The following is a 22,081-nucleotide window of genomic DNA, read 5'->3' on the forward strand; positions in this document are numbered from 1 at the left end:
AGGGCAACCCATGCTAAGAGTGGAAACACTCACAAGACACTTTGCATAAAAGGGTCAACCAAATAACATCTTATACTATAAAGTTTAATTGACACTTAAGGGAGGTCACACTTTATTGATCGCGGGTGGGAAATGTGGTTGGCACAGCAACAAGACAAGGACATTAGTTAAATAAAAATAGGTATAAATTGAAAGCAACAAACACGACAAAACTACAATGAAAAACCTATCCTCAGTGCACAACATCTTCAGTGAACAACATTGACACATTATTTTTGTCCGTAGGAGTCCAAGACCAAGGTCCACAGAGCTGCCAAGGTGCTGATCCTGGGCAACCTGAAGATGATCCTGACCACAGGAACCTCGATCTGGAACGTCCGACAGATAGCTCTGTGGAAGCAGGTAGGACTGCCCATGCAGGACAGACCTCCACCACTTCAAGACACACGGCTATGCTGCTGCACAACAGCGGAAGACTGTTAGTTGTTCACCAGAACGACTCGTTTCACTAAAACTATGCCGTTAGAAGTGTTAGAAGAAGGAATATGTAGTTAGCACCGCTAGCTAGTATTGTGAACGAAAGATTAACTAGAAGCCCTCAGCGGGACATGTGGTTGAGAAATTATAGATGGGAAGAAAACTATAAAAAGGATTTGTCGAATGAAGATGATTCTCTTGAATTGGTGAAACTATGCCATCTGGTGGACGAATTTGCTGACGCAGTTTCGAATTTGACAGCAAGATATACACAAGTGGGGACCAACGTCATTTGATATTAAATAATTATGCTGTGTTTAAATGACGTGTTGCGGTGACCTTCTTAGTAGATACATTAGATACGTGAACTAGTGGGTCTTTGAAATGTCCTGTGTTGCATTTCGATGCGGACAAGTGGGTTGAGGATTATGTCAGTAGGGATTAGTGATAGAGCCCTGCTCTAGAGATGATGTTGATGCATTAATGGTGGACTGGTATTCACAACAACAGCCATTGACTGTTCACGTGCATGTGTGTGTCTGTGTGTGTGTCCGTGCAACTGTGTGTGCATGCAACTGTGTGTGTGTGTGTGTGTGTCTGCGTGTCTGTGTGTGTATGCGGGCGCATATATGTGTGTGTGTGTGTGTGTGTGTGTGTGTGTGTGTGTGTGTGTGTGTGTGTGTGTGTGTGTGTGTGTGTGTGTGTGTGTGTGTGTGTGTGTGCGTGCGTGCGTGTGTGTGTGTGTGCGCGTGCACGTGCACGTGTGCTTGTTCTGGCGCAGGACGACCTCTCTGTGCCTCTGCTACAAGAGGACCTGGACGGCGGGTCGGGGATCCTGTTCCCCTTCTACGACCCCGACACGCACATGCTGTACGTCGTGGGCAAGGTGGGTCTCACACACCCCGGCCGTCATTATAAAATGATCACGGAGCGGCGATCCATAGCGGGTGTTAATGCATGTCGCCATGCCCTGTGTCCCAGGGCGACGCAAGCTTCCGGTACTATGAGATCAGCGCGGAGAAGCCCTACCTGAACTATCTCACGGACTACCGCTCGCTACTGCCTCAGAAAGGAATGGGTAAGGCCCCATGCTACGCCCTGTACATCTGGGTCACGCATACCCTATTTAGAAAGCAGCTCTAAATACAGCAGTACAACCGTGGTGGACGAAGGTAACAGCTGAACTAGAATAATAAGTTCAATCAACATAAAATAATCAATAATATTTAGACCACAAACCACATGATTAGTGGATTAGAAGTAAGCTTCACTAAAGAGGTCTGTTTCAAGATTTTGTTATATTAATATTGACAGATCGTGATGCCCTCAGTTCCTCTGGCTGGCAGTTCAAGAGAACATTCCAGAGAACTACAACAATGGAAGCGTTCATATATTCAATTCTGTATGCCTGTGGTCTGATATTATAGTATACTATGGATTAAGGTTGTCATCATAAATCGGATCTATTTGGGTTATGCTTTTGAATCTACTAGAGACCTTCACATGCAAATATACCTGCGGTATTTGAATATCCAAAAGAGGCTGACAACAAGCACTACGAATACACGAAACCAACCGCACATCGGTCACATATAACAACTGTGGCTATGTTGAAAGAGGCATACGGTATACTGGCATTGAGTATACACACAATGGTTTAAGTCAAGACTAAGAATGATTTACAATTTTTTACCTAGACCCTACATTTTAATAAGAAATAAATCTATTTGAGCCATACAGAAAGATTCGAATGTTCTTACTATATTTATCAACATTTCATTAATACAGTAAAATCCCATTTCTAAATAATAATACTTTAGCCAGTCAATAGGGCCAAGGCTTACACTATAAGAGAGGGCTTTAAATCATAGTCAGTTGACAAACCACTTTGAATACCATACTGTGCATGACAAATTAAACCTGTTATATCACAAGGGGAAGTGCTGGCTGGGACATGATGGCAGCAGAGAAGGGTAACCAAAGATTGTGTCAGCTTTGAATCCCAGCTTGAAAGGTTTTGGGGTCGATCCCTGATCTCTGAGGCCTAACTGTATGCTGGCCTAACCCCTACCTGCTCCTTCATAACATATATCTGAAATGCCTGTAAATCACTTTCAATGAAGCATGTGTTCGAAGCACTAATTATTAGTAAGAAGTAGCAATAGGGGTTGATTAGGTAACACATTACCTATTCAAAAGGTTTGTACGACTGAAACATGCTCTCGATGTAAACACACCACAGTATCTTTAAACCCCCCGATGCCAAGCCTAAAACATGTCTACTGACCGCCAAAAAGGAAGCTCCTGGTGTGTTCCCCCATAACCCCCCTCCTGCTGCTTGTCCCCCTCCCCCAGGCGTGATGCCCAAGAGGGGGCTGGACGTCACCTCGTGCGAGGTCTTCCGCTTCTACAAGCTGGTGACCACCAAGAGCCTCATCGAACCAGTCTCCATGATTGTACCCCGCAGGGTGGGAGAACCACACACACACACACACACACACACACACACACACACACACACACACACACACACACACACACACACACACACACACACACACACACACACACACACACACTAGCACACACACTAGCACACACACACACACCATAATGCCTACAGTCCATCTGCAGGTCTACTTTGAGCGAGCTACCTAAAGTGAAATTTTAAGTCACCGTGATGATCGGTTGGGGAAGTTTGCATGCAGTTCAAGCAGGGCTATGCTTTGCCGTAACTTCACTGCGGGACCTTTTATAGGCGCACAGCACGCAGCAAATCAATGTAGGAAATGTGCGGGTTATGGATGGTGATTATATAATTATAATATAACATGCCTGCTCTCGCATTTAAGTTAGGCTTAAACCCCTACCTGCTCCCTACCTCACTGCACATTGCTTTGGATAAAAGCATCTGCAAGAATATTGAATAATAGTTTCCCCCAGAAACCATTATGTATGTTTCATGGTTTGGCGACTGTGCTTTGCAGTCGGAGTCCTACCAAGAAGACATATATCCCATGACCCCCGGTAACATTCCAGCCATGACCTCACAGGAGTGGATCGACGGTGTCAAAAGAGGTAAACACCATGCATGTATGTGTGTCTGTGTTTGTGCGCACCACTCAAATAGATTCATAATTTTTCAATCAATCGAATAAGTCAAGCCATACTTCTTCTGACCTGGCATTCAGAAACATAACATAAGTACCGTGGCTCTTGTGGAGCGCAGCTATAGAGATGAACGGAAGGCTCAAACAGCCAGGAGTACTTCTACACTTTACCATTCTTCTTTTGTTGTAAATCATGAAAAGGGGGAATTGGGACAATGGCAATGCTATACCGGGGGCATGCTATTCATTGTGACAATCATCTGGCTTCAAGATTAAAACTTTTATTAGAGATATGAATAAACTTTATTAGTCAATGTTAGCACTTTCAGCCCCCTTCCCCCCTTCAGACAGTCTCACGTACACTGGCGGAAAGGTTGTTTAATTGCATATTAAATGGAGCTCTAAACAGTCTCTGTATCAGCTAGGTGGCTTTTAAACAGTAGCTCATATTCCATAGGCTAGATCTTTATATCAGGCTTCCTAAACTGGCAAACTAGCAAGCTTATTCCGTTAGTGTATTTCTTCATACAAATAAATAAATGTTTCACCAGCAACTTTTAACCTTTTGGGTAGAAGTCAACACCGTCCCAATTTTATTGTATCATGCCTTTATGCCCCTCCCACCCATCTCTTTTCCTGCCTAATCTTGCATCCGACCTCCAGACCCAGTGCTGGTAAACCTGAAGCCTGGGAGTCAAGTAGCAGACTCCTACCTGAGCCTAGTCAAGGGCGTGGACACCCGCAGGTCCCAGAGCAGGCCGGGCCTCCTGCAGCTCTCCTACATCCAGGGGCAGCTGGACAGCACCAAGGGCTCCAAAGAGGCCGGCGGCAATGATAAGGGACACGAGGACGGCAGTCCATTGAGCAACGGACAGGACCTGGCCCTTTGTTCGCCCCCAAAGACAGAGAACGAGGTACAATAGCTGTGAAACTGGTGGATGCCTACCTGAATTCTAATCGGTGGAGATTTGATTGGAATATTAAATTCTTCATCGTTGATTGGAGTTTGTTTGGGTTTGGTTATCAGCATGATGGTATCTGGCAATTGTTTGATCATATAGATTTTCTTTATTAATATGCTTGTGTGTGTGTGCGTTTGTGTGCATCTGTGTGTGTGCATTTGCATGTGTATGTGTTACTGTGTGCGTGTCTGTCCTTGCGTTAATGTGTGTGAGTGTGCGTTTGCATGCGTCTGTGTGTGTGTCCGGGCATTTGCATGTGTGTGTGACTGCGTTTGTCTTTGCGTTACAATGTGTTTGCGTGTGTGTGCCTGTGTGTGCGTGCGATTGCATGCATATATGTGTGTTTTTATGTTTGTGTGGGCGTGTGTGTGTGTTTGCATCTTCATCTATGTGTGTGTGTGTGTATGTGTTTTTCTATGAGTGTGTGCATGTTTTGTGTGTGTGTGTGGGTGTGTGTGTGTGTGTGTGTGTTTGTTTGCGTGCACGTGTGTGTTTGTTTGCATGCGTGTGCGTGTGTGTGCCCCACAGCTGCGGCTGAAGTTCCACAAGCAACAGGAGGAGATCCGCCGGCTGCGGGAGCTTCTGAACCAGAGAGACGTCCGCATCATGCAGCTGGAGCTTGAGATCAACAACGTCAAGAACCTGCACTCCTAAAGCCCATGAGAGCCAACAGGGGCCCGCTCAGACGCAGACTATTCTTCACGTTGGACTGATTCATCGTAACTTGTGGGCCGGCTCTTTCCTGCCTCCACTGACTACCCTCTCCTGGCCCTCTGAGATGAGGGAGCCTAATCCAAAGCCAAAATCCAACCAAAAGCAATCAATATACCACACCCTGATCGATTCTGTGTGTGTGTGTTTAAGTGTGTGCGTGCGTGCAAGCGTTTACAGGGATATTATTTTTTTCAAACAAATGTTATCAAATATTAGCTTTAGACAATGCTGCACAAAAGGCACAACTAGGTTTGCTATGTACGTACGCTCCTACCGTATGTCTCCCCCACCCCGTCCCGGACAACACCCACCTACTGGCCCCTCACACACACACACACACGTTGTTAACATTGACTCACTATGCAAACTTTCAGGAACTTTTAGTTTTTTAAAATACCTTTCAATAAGAAATCGACCAAGGTTGGACGTATGTGCCTCTTAGATAAACGGTTTGATTGTGCATATGTTATATGCGGAAGACGCACCGGTATGGCAGGAGACATCAGTTTTGAATGTAAGGTAACACTGAACATATTTTTATGCTCTGTACTATTTCAACTACTGTGTGTGAATGCAGGTGTGGTAGTTGAGGTCTGATGTCATTAATGAAAGACGTTTTCTGTGTGCGAGAGGAGAGTGAGTCCAGAGGGGAACCAGGGAATTATTGTTCCAAAGCTTCACAAGCGCTGCATAAAGAAGAGTATGTATTTAAATGACTGTACAAAAATCAACGACTAGTGGAATATATTGGAACATTTGATATGCTTTGATTTTACAGCAACCATCCTGAAAGCCTAATGACATCAAGGCATGTTGAAATGTTATTTTTTATTGCTTTATTTATTATGTTTTGTTATTTTTGACAAAAACAAAGGGAAATCCAAACTCCAATAACCAAGCCAAATGTGTAAAATAAATTAAAAAAAACAGCATGCAATATTATGTAAACATATCTTATATCAGTTTGTGATGTTGTACAGCCACTGTGAAGACATTTTAAAGCCATTGTCCTTATGAATGACAGGGAAGTACATTTGTTCACATACAAGTGTGTTAATGTCAAGGATTTATTTAACAACTTTATATGGTTGCTCTGGAATGCAGGAATAATTATATTTTCCTTTCAATATTTTTTTCTATTGGTGTGTATTTGGACAAATGTCTTACATCTGGTGTTTTAAATTGGGGCAAATGGTTTTTAATAACCTTTTTATAAAACAAAGTTTAATATATAGCGATGCTTTCCATTATCTTGCTTAAATGTATTACAATTTTTCATTTTGGCTATTATCCTTTCGTCCAAATTGCTTTTTAATTGTTTATGAAAATGTTTCCTGCACTAAACTACAGCCCATGTGCTCCAACTTCCGGCGTCATCACGCACTACAACCCAGGTACGTTTGTTACAGTAGCTAGCTAGCTATCTGTGTATTGGTTCTGGCCCCTGGGGAGGATTAAGATGCATTAAAATAACTCTGGTACTCACTGATAATTGCTTGCTAATTGTCTTGGCCCACCCAAAACCAGTGAATCGTCCCTGCTTCATCAAAGGTTGCTCTGCGGTGTATTTTTACTTTTTATTAATTGATGAAATGGTTGAAGAACAGATTGTAGAATTGGCCATGCCTGAAAACCGTATATATGGTACACCCGTCATCACACTGGCTTATCTAATAATGAATTTGCTTACTTATATTTGTAAGACACCATGTCTCTTTATTAACCTTTAGTAAAACAAACACTGTCGCAGCACCTTATTTACATTTACAATTAGGGCACCTCCATAAACAAACACGCCTGGGACAAATCGTTGTTTCTCTAATCTCTGACCTCCGTCAGGATGCTTCTGGTATAGCCACTATTCCGGACTGGATTTCTGACCACTGCCGCTCACATTCCAGGCTGTTGGTAACTGCCTATCAAACTATTGGCTTTTGTTGATGGTTGATTTTTTTTTTTTTTTCATATTTGCTTATTGCCATTATTAAACAACCAAGACGAAATGAATGGACTGTAGTAAATTTGGTCATCAATTATTTAACTTAACCCTTATGTCAACGGCTTTTTGGAGGAAGATGTTTTGATAAAAATAATTATGGTTTATTCACTACTTTTGCTATGTCTTCTTTTTTGGCCAGTCCCTTTTGGCACTAGGTCAGTCTTATTAACACACTATCGAATTATGAAATGGGGGTCCAAAATGAGAATAGGCCAACCTTTTGATATTTTTATGGTTTCTATTTGTACATGTTGCTGAATGAGTTTAGAAGCCCTCTTAAAGCGACACTAACTCTAAACACAAGCTGATATGGTTACATTTAGATATGTTGGTTTAACCAAATAATTAATTAAAAAAAAATCTCATTTAATCTGTGATTAATTTAATTTAACTAGACAGTTTATATGTTCAAGAAATGTTTGCTTATTTAACTTTTAGATTAAGTTTGTAGCCCTATCTGTATTATATTAGCACGGGCAATCATTTGTATCAATGATTACAATTAGGGCATTTAGAAGACGCATTTGTCCAAAGCGACTTCCATTGGTTAATATACACATTGACACAGCCTGCTCGTCAGAGGCACTTAGGGTTAAGTGTCTTGCTTAGAGACACAACACTCAGCTAGGAGGAGCTGGGGATCGAACTAGCAACCTTTTGGTTACACAACAACTGACACCCCTATATGACTTATTCTGCAAAATATAACATGGCTCAGATGCAAAATAAGATGCAGTTGATCATTATTTCTGTCAATATAGACTTGTTTGTCGTTATGCACGACAACGTTAAACAAATACATTCAGATTCATTAAATGTAAGCCCAGCTCAACAAATATTTGTAAATTGAAGTATATCTTTCTAGTGTCACTTTGGTAAATGTCTCCAATTTAAAGACCCTTGCATTCGACATGATTTATATATTTGTTCAGTTGGTGAGAACAGGCTTTCCCCCCCCCCCCCCCCTCACGCCATTCAACATATGGAACACAATTATTCATCTCTGCAAATCTAGCTTGCCTGACCTGTTTTCTGTGGAATGTACTAAAGGTTACAGGGATCTTTTGAAGCTAGCTGACTGTATGGCCCTTCATAGGGCTGTACTTTCTAAACAGCTTTCCCTGTTAAATATTTCTCCCATTTTCAAGTACGTGAGATGTTTCGGATTTGGTCAATCATGGAACTTAATTAAAAAAAGAAAATTGGACTTATGCGAACAAACTAATCATCATATCAAAGTTAAAAGTACAATATTCAAGTGAACTAACACCGGATAAAAAAAAATACACACCAAGAGGAGAGAAAAGAGCAAAATGTTAACATTTTATTTACAAAGTTGTTTGTCATACAGAAAGTAAAAATGTAGCTACAACCTTGATTTATGCAACAACCAGCCACGCACACACAAAAAAAACATGGCTGGCTTGTTGCACAGTTGCTATAGCAATAATCTTATTGGGGTAAGGTAGGGGGAAAAAATAAACAAAGGAGAAAAGAAAAAGACAAAAGGAAGAGAAATAACAAAATATTTAACAAATTATTAAAAGCACAGACCCAAAACTAGATACCAGTCCCAAAGTCCTCACACGGAGATACACAAAGAGGAGTCGACAGTGAAATTGAGGAATGCAGAGTGGGGTGGGGGCTGCCTGAGAACCTTGGGGAGGGGGAGAAGGGCGGGGCAGGGTGGCTCTCTGATCCATGGGTTAAGGTAGGGGGGGTAGGTTATCTCCACTAGGTCCACCCATCCTATACAGTCTTGCTCCAATCAGGAGCTCAGAGCTAGGGGGGGTGCAGGAAGAGGCGACGGGTGGGGTGGTGTTGGTATTGCAGAACGGACCGTGTGAATTAAGGTGGGTTGGGGTTCAAAGGGAGTCTCTGGAAGGGGAGGGGGGAGAGGGGTTGGTAACTCGGTAGGATCGTTTAATTTGTTTTTCCTCCTAATCGTCATCATCGTCATCGTCATCATCGTCGTCGTCTTCATCCTCTGGATCTCGCTTTCTCTTCTCGCCCTTTGTGGCTTCTACTGCTGCTAATGTTGCTGCTGTTGCTGCAAGACACAGTATAAATTATAAATACAAGCTTTTCAGGAAGAGGGTCATCTCAGACATCAGGCACACGTCTGGCATAGAGCGGAGACTGAAGGGCCAGACATGCAAACAAAGAATAAAGAATCTAGAGAATGTCTTAAACCGAAACAAACAGACACTTGGCACCCTTCCTCCTTTCCCCCCCGTTGGATAAAGAGATGTCTTCTCTTTGTTTGATTTACAATGGATTCAAAGAGCTGAACTAAGCCAGGAAAAGAGCCCTGCGTGTACTTGGATTAACAATAGCAACTTCAACATATCAATGGCCTAGCCGTTTCGCTAGGACATCACTGGCTATCAATGTATTATCAAATAACATTAAGCATACCATCTTCGTCGTCATCATCGTCATCATCGTCATCATCCACTTCACCTTCCTGCCCGATGTCCTCCTCCTAATTGAAAGAATACATTTAAATGACCAGTAGCACACACCAAAAATGTTCCAAACATGAATATTTCCATATAAATATTTATTTCCTTGTAAATATATATAAATAAATACAACTATAAAAAGAAAGGGAGACATATTCACCTCATCCTCCGCACCACTCTCGTCATCGTCCTCTCCTTCTACCTCCTCCTCATCATCATCGTCATCCTCGTCAAAGTCCTCCTCCTCTCCGTCTTCCTCATCCTCCCCCTCTGTAACATTGAGTCACATGACACAGCATGTAAGTCATGGGCTAAAAGCAGTAACAGATCCGAGATCTAATACACGGCATTAAATCCTAATCTCACTTAATCTCTGTAAATGTATCGTACTGCTATGCATCACATACTATACGAATATAATCATACATCTGAATGTAAATTATAAACGAGTGGTGTATCTGATATTTCATCATTTTCCCCCAATTAATAACCTCACTTCAGATAAAAACCAAACAAACATGGATCCCTGCGAAGAATATCACACAATCTCTCCAAGGTCCTGACCTTCGTCGTCGTCATCGTCGTCGTCGACCACCTCTCCGTCAGAGTCTGAGGCCTCGTGATCATCCATGTCGTATCCGTCCAGGTAGGTGAGCTGGGGCAGGAGCTTGAACACGCAATCCCTATAGTCGCTCAGGTTCGTCACTTCACAGTTGAATAGGTCCAAGCTCTTCAGGTTTCCAAGCTTTTTCTGTAAACAAGAAAGGATATCAGGTCACAGACTGTTCCTGTGTATCAAAATGAGGGTTAGAACGAATATATTTCATATTAAGTCTTAATTATTGGTTTTGTGTTTGGGGATTGGAAACTTACCAAGGGTTCCAACGTGCTGATGTCTTTAAGCTTGTTTCCACTTAGATTTAGATGTGTAAGGTTGGGGAGTTTCTCTGCTAAAACGTCGAGGTCACCGCTGATTCTGTTGTCACTCAGCTCCAGCTGAAATAAATGGAAAGATTGCAATGTTAGCAAATTATCATTATGAACCGATAAACCAAGGTTTACGAGATACCAGAATGAACATTACCTTTTTCAGTTTTCCTAGTTTGGGCAAGTTGGAAACAGACAGTAAACCGACATTTATCAAACTGAGGAACTCCAAGTTGACAAACTCTGCTGTGAGGCCTTCCGTTTTTCCATCATTTGATCGACAGTTGTCAAGAACAAGTTCTTGTACCTGTGGAAAAGGAAAAGCAATGTTCTCAATTTACAAGTAAAAGTAAATATATTAATTCGATTTTAACATTCATATATTTTTTGTAAACTAAATAAACTGAAATATATATTTTTTATAAATTCATGTAATAATGTTAGTTTAACATTTTATTTAGAACACATAACAGTATACGTTAAATGTTTTGAATGTACATTATTCAAATGGTGGCATGTACATAAAGGAGGTGTTTACAAAGCCCTTCAGTTACAATTTGCGCAATCGTGTGTTCGAGAAAATGTTCGAAAGTTTTTGCCAAACATCAAAAATCTCAAGTGAGGAAGAGAGAGTAAAAGGCTAAAGCAACGTGTAATCTACAAAACTGTGTTCAAATGCACTCTTTGTCCAAGCTAAATAGGTCGGGCATTGGTTATAGTCACGAAGAAGAATAGCTCAACATTATCTTGGCCTGGTGATGCAGGCGCTAATGACAAATGCAATGATTTTTGTTAGCAAGCCCGCTACAGGCTAGCCATTGCCCTTTTAAACGCTGTCGTGCAGTGGAGGAGCTGCAGGAGAGGCTGGTCTGCCCGCCATTAACCACCCAACAACAGCGGAAAGGTGGAGAACATTCGTAATATATCTTCCCAAAAGTCAGAAACTCGACGTAATGAGGAAAGTGGAGTGCTTTGTCGTCGAGCAAACGACCGATACGGCTATTTGTTGGGCTGTATCGTCGAATGAATGCGAATGGCGAAGGAAATATTCAGGACGGAAATTTAGTAAAAACAAAGATGGAGAGAGTTCCTTTCTCCAGAGCTTCAAAGACGACAGAATGACAACATGGCGATTCCTGAGACACAGTATGCAGTTCTCTGAACACTTCCAATAGGGGCAGACTGTTTTTACAATGTTTATTCGATGGTTTATACATCGATTTAAACCATTTCGATGTCGAGTGGTGTTATTTTCTGCATGATAACCGAGAAACGACGACTGTCCACGTTTTGCTGTCCGGGCGTCGAGCGCGACGCACGGGGGCTCGTGTCACTCGAGCCGGCTGGCTCCAGTCACGGGCGAACACGAACCGTCGTTCACCAATAAAAGCGTACAGGTGTTATAACGTTACGAACATACGTAAACGGACGACTCGTATTCATAAAGTGGCGTTATGTTTACAATGCAGTCGATTATTCATATTTATATTATTGTTGCAAAGAGGGCAATATGGCGGGAACCAATACGAGCTGACCGCTGTGGGTACCATTTGTACGGAATAATCTGGTGGGGTTGATACTTTACTCACACGGCAGAGTTTACGAATTTGGTGTTTGCCATTGTTATTGAAAGCATCGCAGGCGTGCAGGGTACTCGGCGAAACGGGGGGCTACATATTTGGCGGAATTTGCCTACTGTACACTCCCTTTACTTGTTAATTGAAGCGTCTAAATATGAAAACAACACTGACTATACGAGACGAAGCGGTCGAATGCATGCCGAATATCGACCAGCTTAAGTGGGTTATTGCAGCTTGGTATATGTTGAATATGTGGTTGGTTGACTCGAAGCAAGTGACATTTTTTTGTTTGTTGGCGTAGCTGAATGTAGGTCTTAAACCCCTACGAATGAAGAGATATTACACTTCCTTCGACACGTTACTTGGTCTTTCTGCAATAACCTTAAAATGATACGCGTATGCGAGACTTTAAAGTACATTTTGATAAAAGGCATCCCTTTCCATTATTCTATCACCATGGCGCCCATGGTCTATATAAAATGAACCGTATAGGCAAACGCCATAGGGACGGAAACGCACTGAAATGCCGATGTATATACAAGTTTATAAATGGGACCAAAACGTTTAAATGGGACCGAGCTGTGTGTGCACCATCGAGCAGGGAGGCTGCGAAACGGTTAAAACACTGCAATAATGCCAGCAAGCTGGAGAATCGGCTTTTGAAAGTAACGATTGAATATAGCCTTTCTTGTCTTGCTGCCCCTTCACGCCCAATCTAGAACAGTACAATGTATTAACCTTGTTAACAGGATTTTCTACCCTATTTATACTAGAGAAACACAATCTAAAGCCCATGTGGTCACCATTACGTTAGCTACACAGGTCACTCAGAAAGCAAAAAAGTAGCAAGTTAGCTAGCAAGGCTAGCCTAAAAACTAAGGTTTGGTTTTAAAAAGCACGACTTACATCAGACGGTGTCCTGTTTCTTAGTTCCAAGTGGATCCTCTTTTTCATATTCATCTTGCCCTATGAAAGTTAAACTTTTCTCTCTGGGGTTTTGGTGTAAATTTCAGTCCAAAGGCAGAGAGATGCCCTAATGGAGGGAGAATATGGGACTGTATAATGAACTGAACCAAACGCTAAGTTAGTCGGCGAGAGGAGAAACCATGGAGGGAAACGGGACTGAAACAAAATATATGCTCAACAGCGCCACCGCTGTCCAGAAACGCCCATCGCCTGTTAAATAAGGCAATGCAGTCACAAAACATGACGCTGCCCCGAAGCAAAGCGGTACTATGGTGCAATTCATTTGTAGAACGTAAGTGCTATAATGACAAACAAATTCACAGGCACCTAATTATTTGCAGGTTGATTGTATATATTCACAGGGTGTTGATAAACATTCGTTTATTTCAACAAATAAATAAAATGCATTTACCGTATTAAGTAGGTCATATTGTTTGCATAGGTAATCTGTCTATTATTGTATTTTTTTGATGAATGCTGTTGAATATTCGATTGCCGGTGATATTAACTATCATCTATCACATCAAACCTTTTTAAAGCTTATGTTTTATATTGGTATTCTACCTGTTGCCTTTCTATAAGGCAGTAGTAAATTATACATGTATTACACACTTTTTATTTTCTGTAATAATTGTGTAGCAAATTTGGGGAAATTCTGAATAAATAATGCAAAAATGATTCGATGATAATCTTTCGTTTTTGTCTCTCCATTTTCCTATGTTTAACTTGGGCTGATAAACAAAGTAATGGAGGATGGGTTTTGGGTTTGCAGTGAAGAGAGCGTTTTATATGCTCGGGGTGGGTTGCCCCCCTCCCCATAGCTTCCTGCTTAGGCCCAAGATACCTCAAGCAGAAGCATGCTTGTGTGCCTCCACATCCCCTTCGCCAAATTGCTCCAAACTTAAGTTAACGCAATTCCTATAACAGTGTAAATTATGTCAAATTCTGGAAATACTTGTTCCTGTGACATTATCAGTAAATTGCTTGTTTTTGGTGAGAGAGTTTATGTGCCATGGCATGATGCAATGCATCATTATTGTAAAGCAATGTAGAACAATATTGTTGGTTTGTTGAACGTTAATGCCTGTGTGAAAGGGCCTCTTGGACTTTAATTATGGAAAAACGAATTCAATTTTATATTTTTTTCCATGCCAATCAATTGTAGTGGATCCATTAAACCAGCAGAGGGCAATGGAGTCACATCTTCTCGCTTTTTTGTACGCTAAACACAACTAGATCAGTGGATTTTGGCAGAACTGTCAACTCGGTCGTCTTTGATAATAATCAGACATATTGAAAGATGCCAGTATTTGGGGATGCTCAGTGCTTGTGGGTCTTTGAGAATTGTCAACAGAGGACTAAAAGATTGCCAGTCATCGCTTAACCACCCTGAGCCGGACCCCATTGGAAGCGGCTGTTTTCCTCATCTTTCTCACAAGGTACATAGCCTATATGAATGAACCCGTTCGTTGTCATTAAGTGACGTTATGTAAACTGAGTATTTATTCTGTGACAAATAAAAAAAAGTGAAAGCATTCATCATTGCATTGCACTGTATTCTCTACCTATGATGAATATATGTGGATTCCTTGCATTTAAATAAATATATTTATTCTGTTTAAACCAGGCCTAATCATTCAATTATATGTATACATTTTAATGCATATTTTTTAACCATTGAATGCCATATACTTGAATTTTGGTATGTTGTCTACAATACGATAGCCTACATTAAGTTGTTGGAACAGGTGGTCTCCTGTTGCTCAAACGGCGACCCATGCAGCTTCAATGTGCTGTTAGAAGATTGTGAACACACCCAGAGTTGGGTCGCACGGGATCAATGATAAGATGGCTGTAGCGCGACTATTGAATAACATTTGCCTCGTCTTTTTTTTAAAAAAATCTCTCATCACATCCGACATTTTTTGCTTTTTTAAAGATCCTGCATTTGAAACACTTCTGAAACAATTGGCGTAATCTTTTTTGACAGGATCTAGAAAAATATGTTGGGATTTGAGTATTATAACATTTATGAAAATTCTCACTTTTAATCAAAAGGGAAACTCGTACCGACCACACAATATTTGACACACTGTTACACAACCCCTCACCGAACACACACACGCACACACACACACACACACACACACGCACACACTCGATATGCTGAAGTACACTCAGGTCCATGGAGTGTGCTTTTTGCTTTAGGAATCGTGCCAACTCCGCCACCTTTACAAATAAGATAAGAAATGATCTTGCCATTATGGTAATGTTTAACCAGATAATTCTGTACGGACTGTGAAAACAAAATACGCAGCTTATCCGTTCTCATTTTTGCGCTTTTTCGCCCCGAATGAGTTTTAGGCCTAATATTTATTCATTATTCCCAGGACTATTCTTAAATGGATGAGACTTTGAATATGGACAACGAGGTGTTGGATTGCCAAGAACCTGAAACCAACCGAGGTAACGTCAACCTTTCATTTAAAATGAAGTTTGCTTGACAGTAGAGAGTTAAGATCTTACCGCTGAAGCTGACCATTTTGATGGTTTGCATTCAAGTCTTGCCTTTCTATGTGAAAATGATAAGTCAATGTGGACAATATTATTTGAAAACTTACATTTTTAGTACTATAAATCAAACAAAAATAGAGCCTAGTGCATTTGCACTATTCAATACTCCACTGTATTTCCAGCAGAGTAGACCAAAGGCTCTAGAACTCATTCAGTGTATACTGAATTGCATTGAGGTTATTATGCTCATAATGTAATTCTTATGTTTAACATTCTAACTCTTATGCTTTGTACTGTACATTTGTAGATATTATGCTTTGTATTGAAGATCTTATGCTTTATATTGTAGGTGTTATGCTTTGTATTGTAGTTCTTATACTTTACATTGTAAATCTTGAAAGTTGTATTGTAGTTCTTATGAGTTGTTGCTTAATAGTTGGGATCCTTCGCCGTCTGCGGGACCGAGACCTGCTCAGGAAGAGGAAAGCCGAGGCGGAGGAAAAGGAGACTAAGCAGTGGGTTTATGGGTAAATTTTGTCAAAGAGACCAGTCCACAATAGTAACAGCTTCACATCTTTAGGAGATGATGATGGTTTGCTATTCCAATGAGGAATGTTTTCTTCCACATTTTTAGTTAGTAGCTAGTTCAATGACAAAATAAAATGGCTACTTCGATGGTTCATTGAAATTTAAGAGAAAAAGGTTATCTCTACGAAACAAAGTGATTTGATAAAGTGCATTTTTCTTTACTTTAACAAAAAGTAAAACCCTAATGAACTCTACATAGAAAATATTCATTATCAGCCGAGTGTTCGCTTATCCACCACATGGCTCATATTGAATTGAGTGAGGAGAAACAAAAGGTTGCTGTTCTTCTGTCTCCCAACGAATGATCTGGATCTGGTGGAGGAACTTTAAACTATTGACTGTGTGAACACCAGTGCAAAGGAGAAGCATATCAATGTTTCTGCTCTCTCCCTTTGTCAGGGTCGAGAGCAAGAGGAGAAGAGCAAGGGGAGAGCAGAGGAGTGGCACTGGGAGAAGGGGGAGACCAAGGAAGATTGAGAACCTATTTGAGATTCTCCCGATCCAGGAAAAGGAGAAGGGTGAGGAGCAAGTGCAGCAGGCTCCCCAACCTCCTGCTGAAGAATCTTTACCTGAGGCAGCCCACACCTTCTACTCCCGATCGATTGCTCCAGCGTACATCCCCACTTCCCCAGCTCCGCCACTCAATGTTACCTCAGTCGAGACCCCTGTCATTGCCTCTTTTTTTACCAATCTATTCCAAACGGCTCCTACCCTGACCCTGAACCCTACCCTGGCCCAGGCACCTACCCAAACCCCTACCCCAGCCCCCAACTCTGTCTCAGAGCCCACTGATCCAGCCCCATCTACCCAAAGTCCTCCCTTGCCCCCTTCCTCTGGTCAAAGCCAAAGTGAGACCACAGTGGAGGCTCCTGTGTCAGCTGGGCCCCTGCTGGCCCTAGCTCCAGCTCCGGCCCCAGCATCCCCTGCTCTTGTCTACACCACCGAGTCCGCAACCATGGAGGCTCAAGGCCAGGTCACCATCGAAGACTTGGGGCCCGATGAGATGGAGGATGTCTGCTTGACACAGAAGGAAGATGCGGTGAACCGTTTGGAAACTGGTAGGCTGCCCTGCTAGCGCTTTAATCAATCTAACTTTATACATAAAGCACTTTTTGGGCAAAAGTGAAACGTAATATCAAGTACGTGGGAAGGATGTTATGATGTATTTAAATATAAATATATGGCATCTGGTGGCCCAAAAGTGTCGCACAATACCAGTGCATACCGGTCTGAGCATGGGGGACGCCTGTGGTCATCAAAGCCCTAACTCTGTTTGTGTAATCGCTGTGCTCTTCCACTTGAGGTGCACAGGATTACCTAATATCTGATGTATTTACCCTCATTTTATCAAGCATTTTATAAGAGCTTGTAATGTATTTTATCCTCATTTTGGTTTTCTATGTTTGGTAGATTCGGTTGAGGGGCCATCTCCACCCGTTGTGGCTCAGAGCACCATGTTCTCCTCTCCTCTGTTGACCTCCCCGTCTACCACTCAAGGATATTTCACAGATAAATAATTAAAAATGAGGTTTCTGATGATGTCTGAAGAGAATTCTCAAGGGCTTTCTACAAAATTTGCTGTAGACTATTCTTAAATGGCAATGCTTTGAAAATGCTTGTATTAATCATTTTTTTATTCTGAGGCCTTATATTGTACTGCATTTAAATTGGATTTAGCTTTTTTTTGCTTTAGGAATTAACTGATAATACTGCAGTTTTAAATTATTTTAAAAACAAAGACAAACTTGTTATTTTCAGTCCAATTTATTTTTATAGTTTGGTTTGTAAATTTGTTCATGTAAAACTAGTTACTGCAAATAATAATAAAGTAGGGTTTTGAAATGTTACGTTTTGTAAAAGTACACTTTTTGTGGTTTCTAATAAACAGGGGTCCATTCAAAATTATCCTCTTTAATGTTGGCTTTGACAAACTTCCTTTGCATCAGGAGTCGGGAAACATGATACAGTGTTAACATATTTCCTATTCAAACAATAAAACTGAGACGTGCATAAACTAAATATTCACGGTTATTTGTCGTTTTTGTGTATTCATATGCCTACACTGCATAATATTACGGTTCATTTAAATAAAAATAAAAACATGGATTAACAAGATCAGAAATCAAATTTCGGACAGGAATTACATATCAAACAAAGGCATTCAGTGAGTATGCATAGTGTACACGCCGTCAACAAATTGTAAACAATAAGTCCCTTTCATCCACCCATATTCATATATTCAATTTATTGTGTCCAGTGTCACCCTCTAGCGTTCAGGTTTTCGGAGTTTTTAGATGGGAGAAATCCGTAACTTTTAAAACAAATTCACATTATATTTTATTCAGTTGTCATTTATTCATTTGTGTGGAATTTGTTTCTTCAACACCTATAATTTCATTCAATAAGAAAATGTCTACTCAAGCAGTAAAAATAAAGAAATTTCCAATGGTCCCTCGAAAGTCACTGGTTGGCCAACGATTAATCGTGCGTGTTCTGCTTCCGCATTGAGTGATCACACGTGTTTGTTTATATCCTAGTGTGAGCTTTCTCACATAAGCATCCAGAAACTGAAAATTATTAAACAGTTTAATTAGTAAAAATGCCACCGCTGTGTGAGAGCTGTTTCGATCATGTCGATAAACTCAATCAGCAAGTTTCTGTAATGCGAAAAGAAATCAAAAATCTAAGGTAATTTTTGCAACCACATGTCTTCTTAAATGTGTCCCTCTAGAGATTGATATTAACATGTATTCATTTTTCTTTAGACAGATGTTGGAGAACGCAGTAAAATCCCACCGTAAATACATGACTTCCCTCTTGTCCGCTGTGTCAAACGTTTCTCAAGGCGACAACCAACCGCCATATCAACAACAATCATTATCGGAAAAGACAGAAATGGCACCAAATGTTTCTTTGGAACAAGGTAATAACCACGCCTGGACACAACGTAGCATATAATGCTCATCGCACGCACACACACACACACACACACACACACACACACACACACACACACACACACACACACACACACACACACACACACACACACACACACACACACACACACACACACACACACACACGATCAATAGAAACCTCTTAGGGCAGTATAGTGTGTATATAGCGGCTAGGGTGTTTGACTTCCAGCAGAAAAGCAGTGTGTTCAATCCCCATTGTCCACAGCCTAACATGTAGGCATCATTGAACAAGATGCCTAACCCCTACCAGCTCCTTATTGACATTTGACTGAATTCACAAGATGACAGTCTACTCTGGTAGCAGTCGATATTCATTAGTGGGTTTGTTTTGTGTAAAAGAAAATGTCACAGCTGGGTAAAAAAAAAACCCTGACAAACTAAAGTTGTTTGTTGTTCCCTACAGGCACTATCCAGACTGTCCCTATCGGCTACATAAGGTCCTGTTTTTCAGCGAAGAATGGCACACCAAGACAGCCCACGGTGTGTGGCCACTCAAGGGCCACGCTGTGCATTCAGCCCAGTGTGTTCAACAACCCTGATCAAGCTCTGATGGGTCTCGAGCAATTCTCCCATGTATGGTAAGGTCCTGTCCTAACCCTCTCCTCCCCTCCTCTCCTTGATTATAGCTGACTTAATGGAAGATGAAATCGATGCCAAGATCAATAGTGTAATTACATTCGTGTGTGTGTTTGCGTAGGACCTGTTTTCTTACACCTTCATAGAAAGGGGAAAACAGTGGTTACAAATTGGCTGTGGATAAAATAATTGCTTTGAACGAGTTTGTTTTCCCTCCTTCCTCCCCACAACTGAGTTCCCTTTGTTTTGATTTCCCTGCGTATTACTATTTTAGTCATTAAGCTTTATTCCAAAGTTCCTTACAGTTGATTATCTTTGATCCATGTCATTGATGAACAGGTAGGGCTTTGAGGTTGGCTATAAAGCATTTGGTATGGAACCTGAAACGTCTCCCTTGGGGGATGAGGAGAAACCCTCTATTCCCTACACAATCTTGAGTTCAATATCACATGAACGTCAGTAATATTCAGATATTATAGGACATTAATAAACTACAATTCACAATTGTTATTGTTTCTCCAGGGTCATCTTCCTCTTTCATAAGAATGGTCACCTGAGTTACAAACCCAAGGTAAAGCCCCCCAGACTAAACGGTCAGAGGGTGGGTCTCTATTCCACACGCACCCCTCACCGACCCAACGCCCTGGGCCTAACGCTGGCCAGGGTCGACAAAATCGTAGGCAAGTATGAGATTTCTTAGTTTATCCAGTAGGAAATTTGTGAGTGAGGCATTTGTGTGTGATGGATCCCCTTTAAGAGATCAATCGAAATTGTGCAAAAATTAGACCTGTGCATGTAGTAAAATTTTGGCCTATATTAAACACAATTTTTTAGTCAGTCACCATGGTTGTCGGATGAAAAAAAACATTTGAATGACACACACACACCCGAGCTATTCAAGGTTCTCATAGTTCTTGGGTCATTAATTAAGAGAAAATGCCTTTTCCGCTCTAAATCAAATCTTTCATCCCGGTTTGCACATTGGCCAGTTGCTTTGGATATATGCGTGTGAGAAATACTCAAAGAAAATGATTTGTCCAGGTGACACGGTACATCTGTCAGGCATTGACATGATTGATGGGACTCCCGTTCTGGATATCAAGCCATACATCTCAGACTACGACTCCCCCCTCAGCCGACCCGGTGCAGAACCATATCAAATGGATGTAGGCCAACTGGAGACGGCAGCGGCGCCACAAGATGAGGTAATGGGCGACGTATTAAGCATCCGAATGAACTCTGGGAGTCCATCCTCTGGGAAAGACACCTCATTTGCTAGAGATGAGTCTACCAAGGTTACCGGTCCCAACAGTAGTCCTAGAACTACGCTGAAGGACGAAGCCATAACTGCTGACGTCGAGAAGAGAAGTGAGGCCTCTTCTTTGCCTGTTGCTGATGCTAATGCTGACTCCGCTGCCCCCTTTTCCAAAGAGCTGAGAAATGTGCTAGTGGAGGTTAAAGCCTATATCAACGATACTGAGCTAACCAGTGAAAAGGACATAACAAAATCCAAACGACCAGAGACAACCCAATGCAATCCTCGGCTTTGCTATGGGGAAGAGGAGTACAGTACCATTGCCACTTGGATCAGAGCGCCCCCTGTTGGCAACCTGGAGGTGCGATTCACGCCCCATGCTCTTAGCGAATTAGCAAAGTTTATCCCGCCTCAACATTCAGGTAAACAAAACCTTTTTCTTCTGATTAACAGTTGTTAAATAACTGAACATAAATGTTCTTTCTACTTCTGCCCATAGTTTAAAATGGCTTCTGTGTTTTTTTTGTTTTCTTTAAGTAGACCCCACCGGAAACGACTGTCCTCGCTTTAAGTTCCTACGCAGCCAGGAAGAGGCATTGGCCGCCATCAGAGCGGTTCTGTCGGCCGACCCGCGCTCCATCTACCGGAGGAGCCGCTGTGAGGACAGACTGTTCTTCTTCACCCTGGACACCGCCGACATCACCTGCTGGTTCGGCCCGGGCTTCGCTGAAGTCCTGCGGGTCCGGCGGGTCTAACCCTTAATTGTTTAAAGTAGCAAATGCTAAAATATCTGATATGCTATATATAGACGTATACTTTCTAAAATCAGCAATTGTGAATTTCAATAGAATCTCAATAGGAACATTGTTTCTGGAATTCTAAAAATCATAATTAAAGATGTGACTACATTGTGTTTTTTCTTTGCCTTTTCATAATATAAGAATTAAAAATAGAATAATGCAAACCA

At 41.5% G+C, this 22,081-nt stretch overlaps 3 protein-coding genes across 14 annotated transcripts in view; 2 read left to right on the top strand and 1 right to left on the bottom strand.

The window, feature by feature from the left end:
• coro2aa (coronin 2Aa) overlaps window positions 1-7,270 on the top strand; it is a 30,838-nt gene extending 23,568 nt beyond the window's left edge. For all 3 annotated transcript variants that reach the window (XM_030352258.1, XM_030352259.1, XM_030352260.1), the window contains exons 6-12: window positions 286-402; window positions 1,259-1,363; window positions 1,459-1,555; window positions 2,833-2,945; window positions 3,465-3,555; window positions 4,251-4,501; window positions 5,078-7,270. In XM_030352258.1, the coding sequence (XP_030208118.1) occupies window positions 286-402; window positions 1,259-1,363; window positions 1,459-1,555; window positions 2,833-2,945; window positions 3,465-3,555; window positions 4,251-4,501; window positions 5,078-5,203 (900 nt within the window). In that variant the 3' untranslated portion in view covers window positions 5,204-7,270. The remainder of the gene's footprint in view (window positions 1-285; window positions 403-1,258; window positions 1,364-1,458; window positions 1,556-2,832; window positions 2,946-3,464; window positions 3,556-4,250; window positions 4,502-5,077) is intronic.
• Window positions 7,271-8,564: 1,294 nt separating this feature from the next.
• On the bottom strand, window positions 8,565-13,871 carry anp32b (acidic (leucine-rich) nuclear phosphoprotein 32 family, member B). The gene is made up of 7 exons (XM_030352273.1): window positions 13,141-13,871; window positions 10,812-10,961; window positions 10,601-10,723; window positions 10,292-10,478; window positions 9,888-9,997; window positions 9,681-9,747; window positions 8,565-9,312 (listed from the first exon to the last, which is right to left on the bottom strand). Exons 1-7 carry the CDS (start codon window positions 13,192-13,194, stop codon window positions 9,203-9,205), a joined length of 801 nt encoding a protein of 266 aa, XP_030208133.1. The 5' UTR covers window positions 13,195-13,871; the 3' UTR covers window positions 8,565-9,202.
• Window positions 13,872-14,021: 150 nt separating this feature from the next.
• trmo (tRNA methyltransferase O) lies at window positions 14,022-22,022 on the top strand. 10 transcript variants are annotated; one of them, XM_030352266.1, is made up of 10 exons: window positions 14,028-14,639; window positions 15,591-15,666; window positions 16,151-16,229; window positions 16,702-17,360; window positions 17,713-18,990; window positions 19,068-19,225; window positions 19,687-19,861; window positions 20,382-20,539; window positions 20,901-21,536; window positions 21,652-22,022. In XM_030352266.1, the coding sequence occupies exons 5-10, from the start codon at window positions 18,902-18,904 to the stop codon at window positions 21,867-21,869; spliced, it is 1,434 nt and encodes a 477-aa protein (XP_030208126.1). In that variant the 5' UTR covers window positions 14,028-14,639; window positions 15,591-15,666; window positions 16,151-16,229; window positions 16,702-17,360; window positions 17,713-18,901; the 3' UTR covers window positions 21,870-22,022. The 10 variants fall into 10 exon arrangements, with proteins under 10 accessions (XP_030208128.1, XP_030208126.1, XP_030208122.1 ...); XM_030352262.1 differs by having other exon boundaries at window positions 14,036-14,639; window positions 16,151-16,241; XM_030352267.1 differs by lacking the exon at window positions 14,028-14,639 and adding an exon at window positions 15,310-15,466.
• The last annotated feature ends 59 nt before the right edge of the window (window positions 22,023-22,081 follow it).

Source organism: Gadus morhua, chromosome 3 (genome assembly GCF_902167405.1).
Source record: "Gadus morhua chromosome 3, gadMor3.0, whole genome shotgun sequence".
NCBI lineage: Eukaryota > Metazoa > Chordata > Actinopteri > Gadiformes > Gadidae > Gadus > Gadus morhua.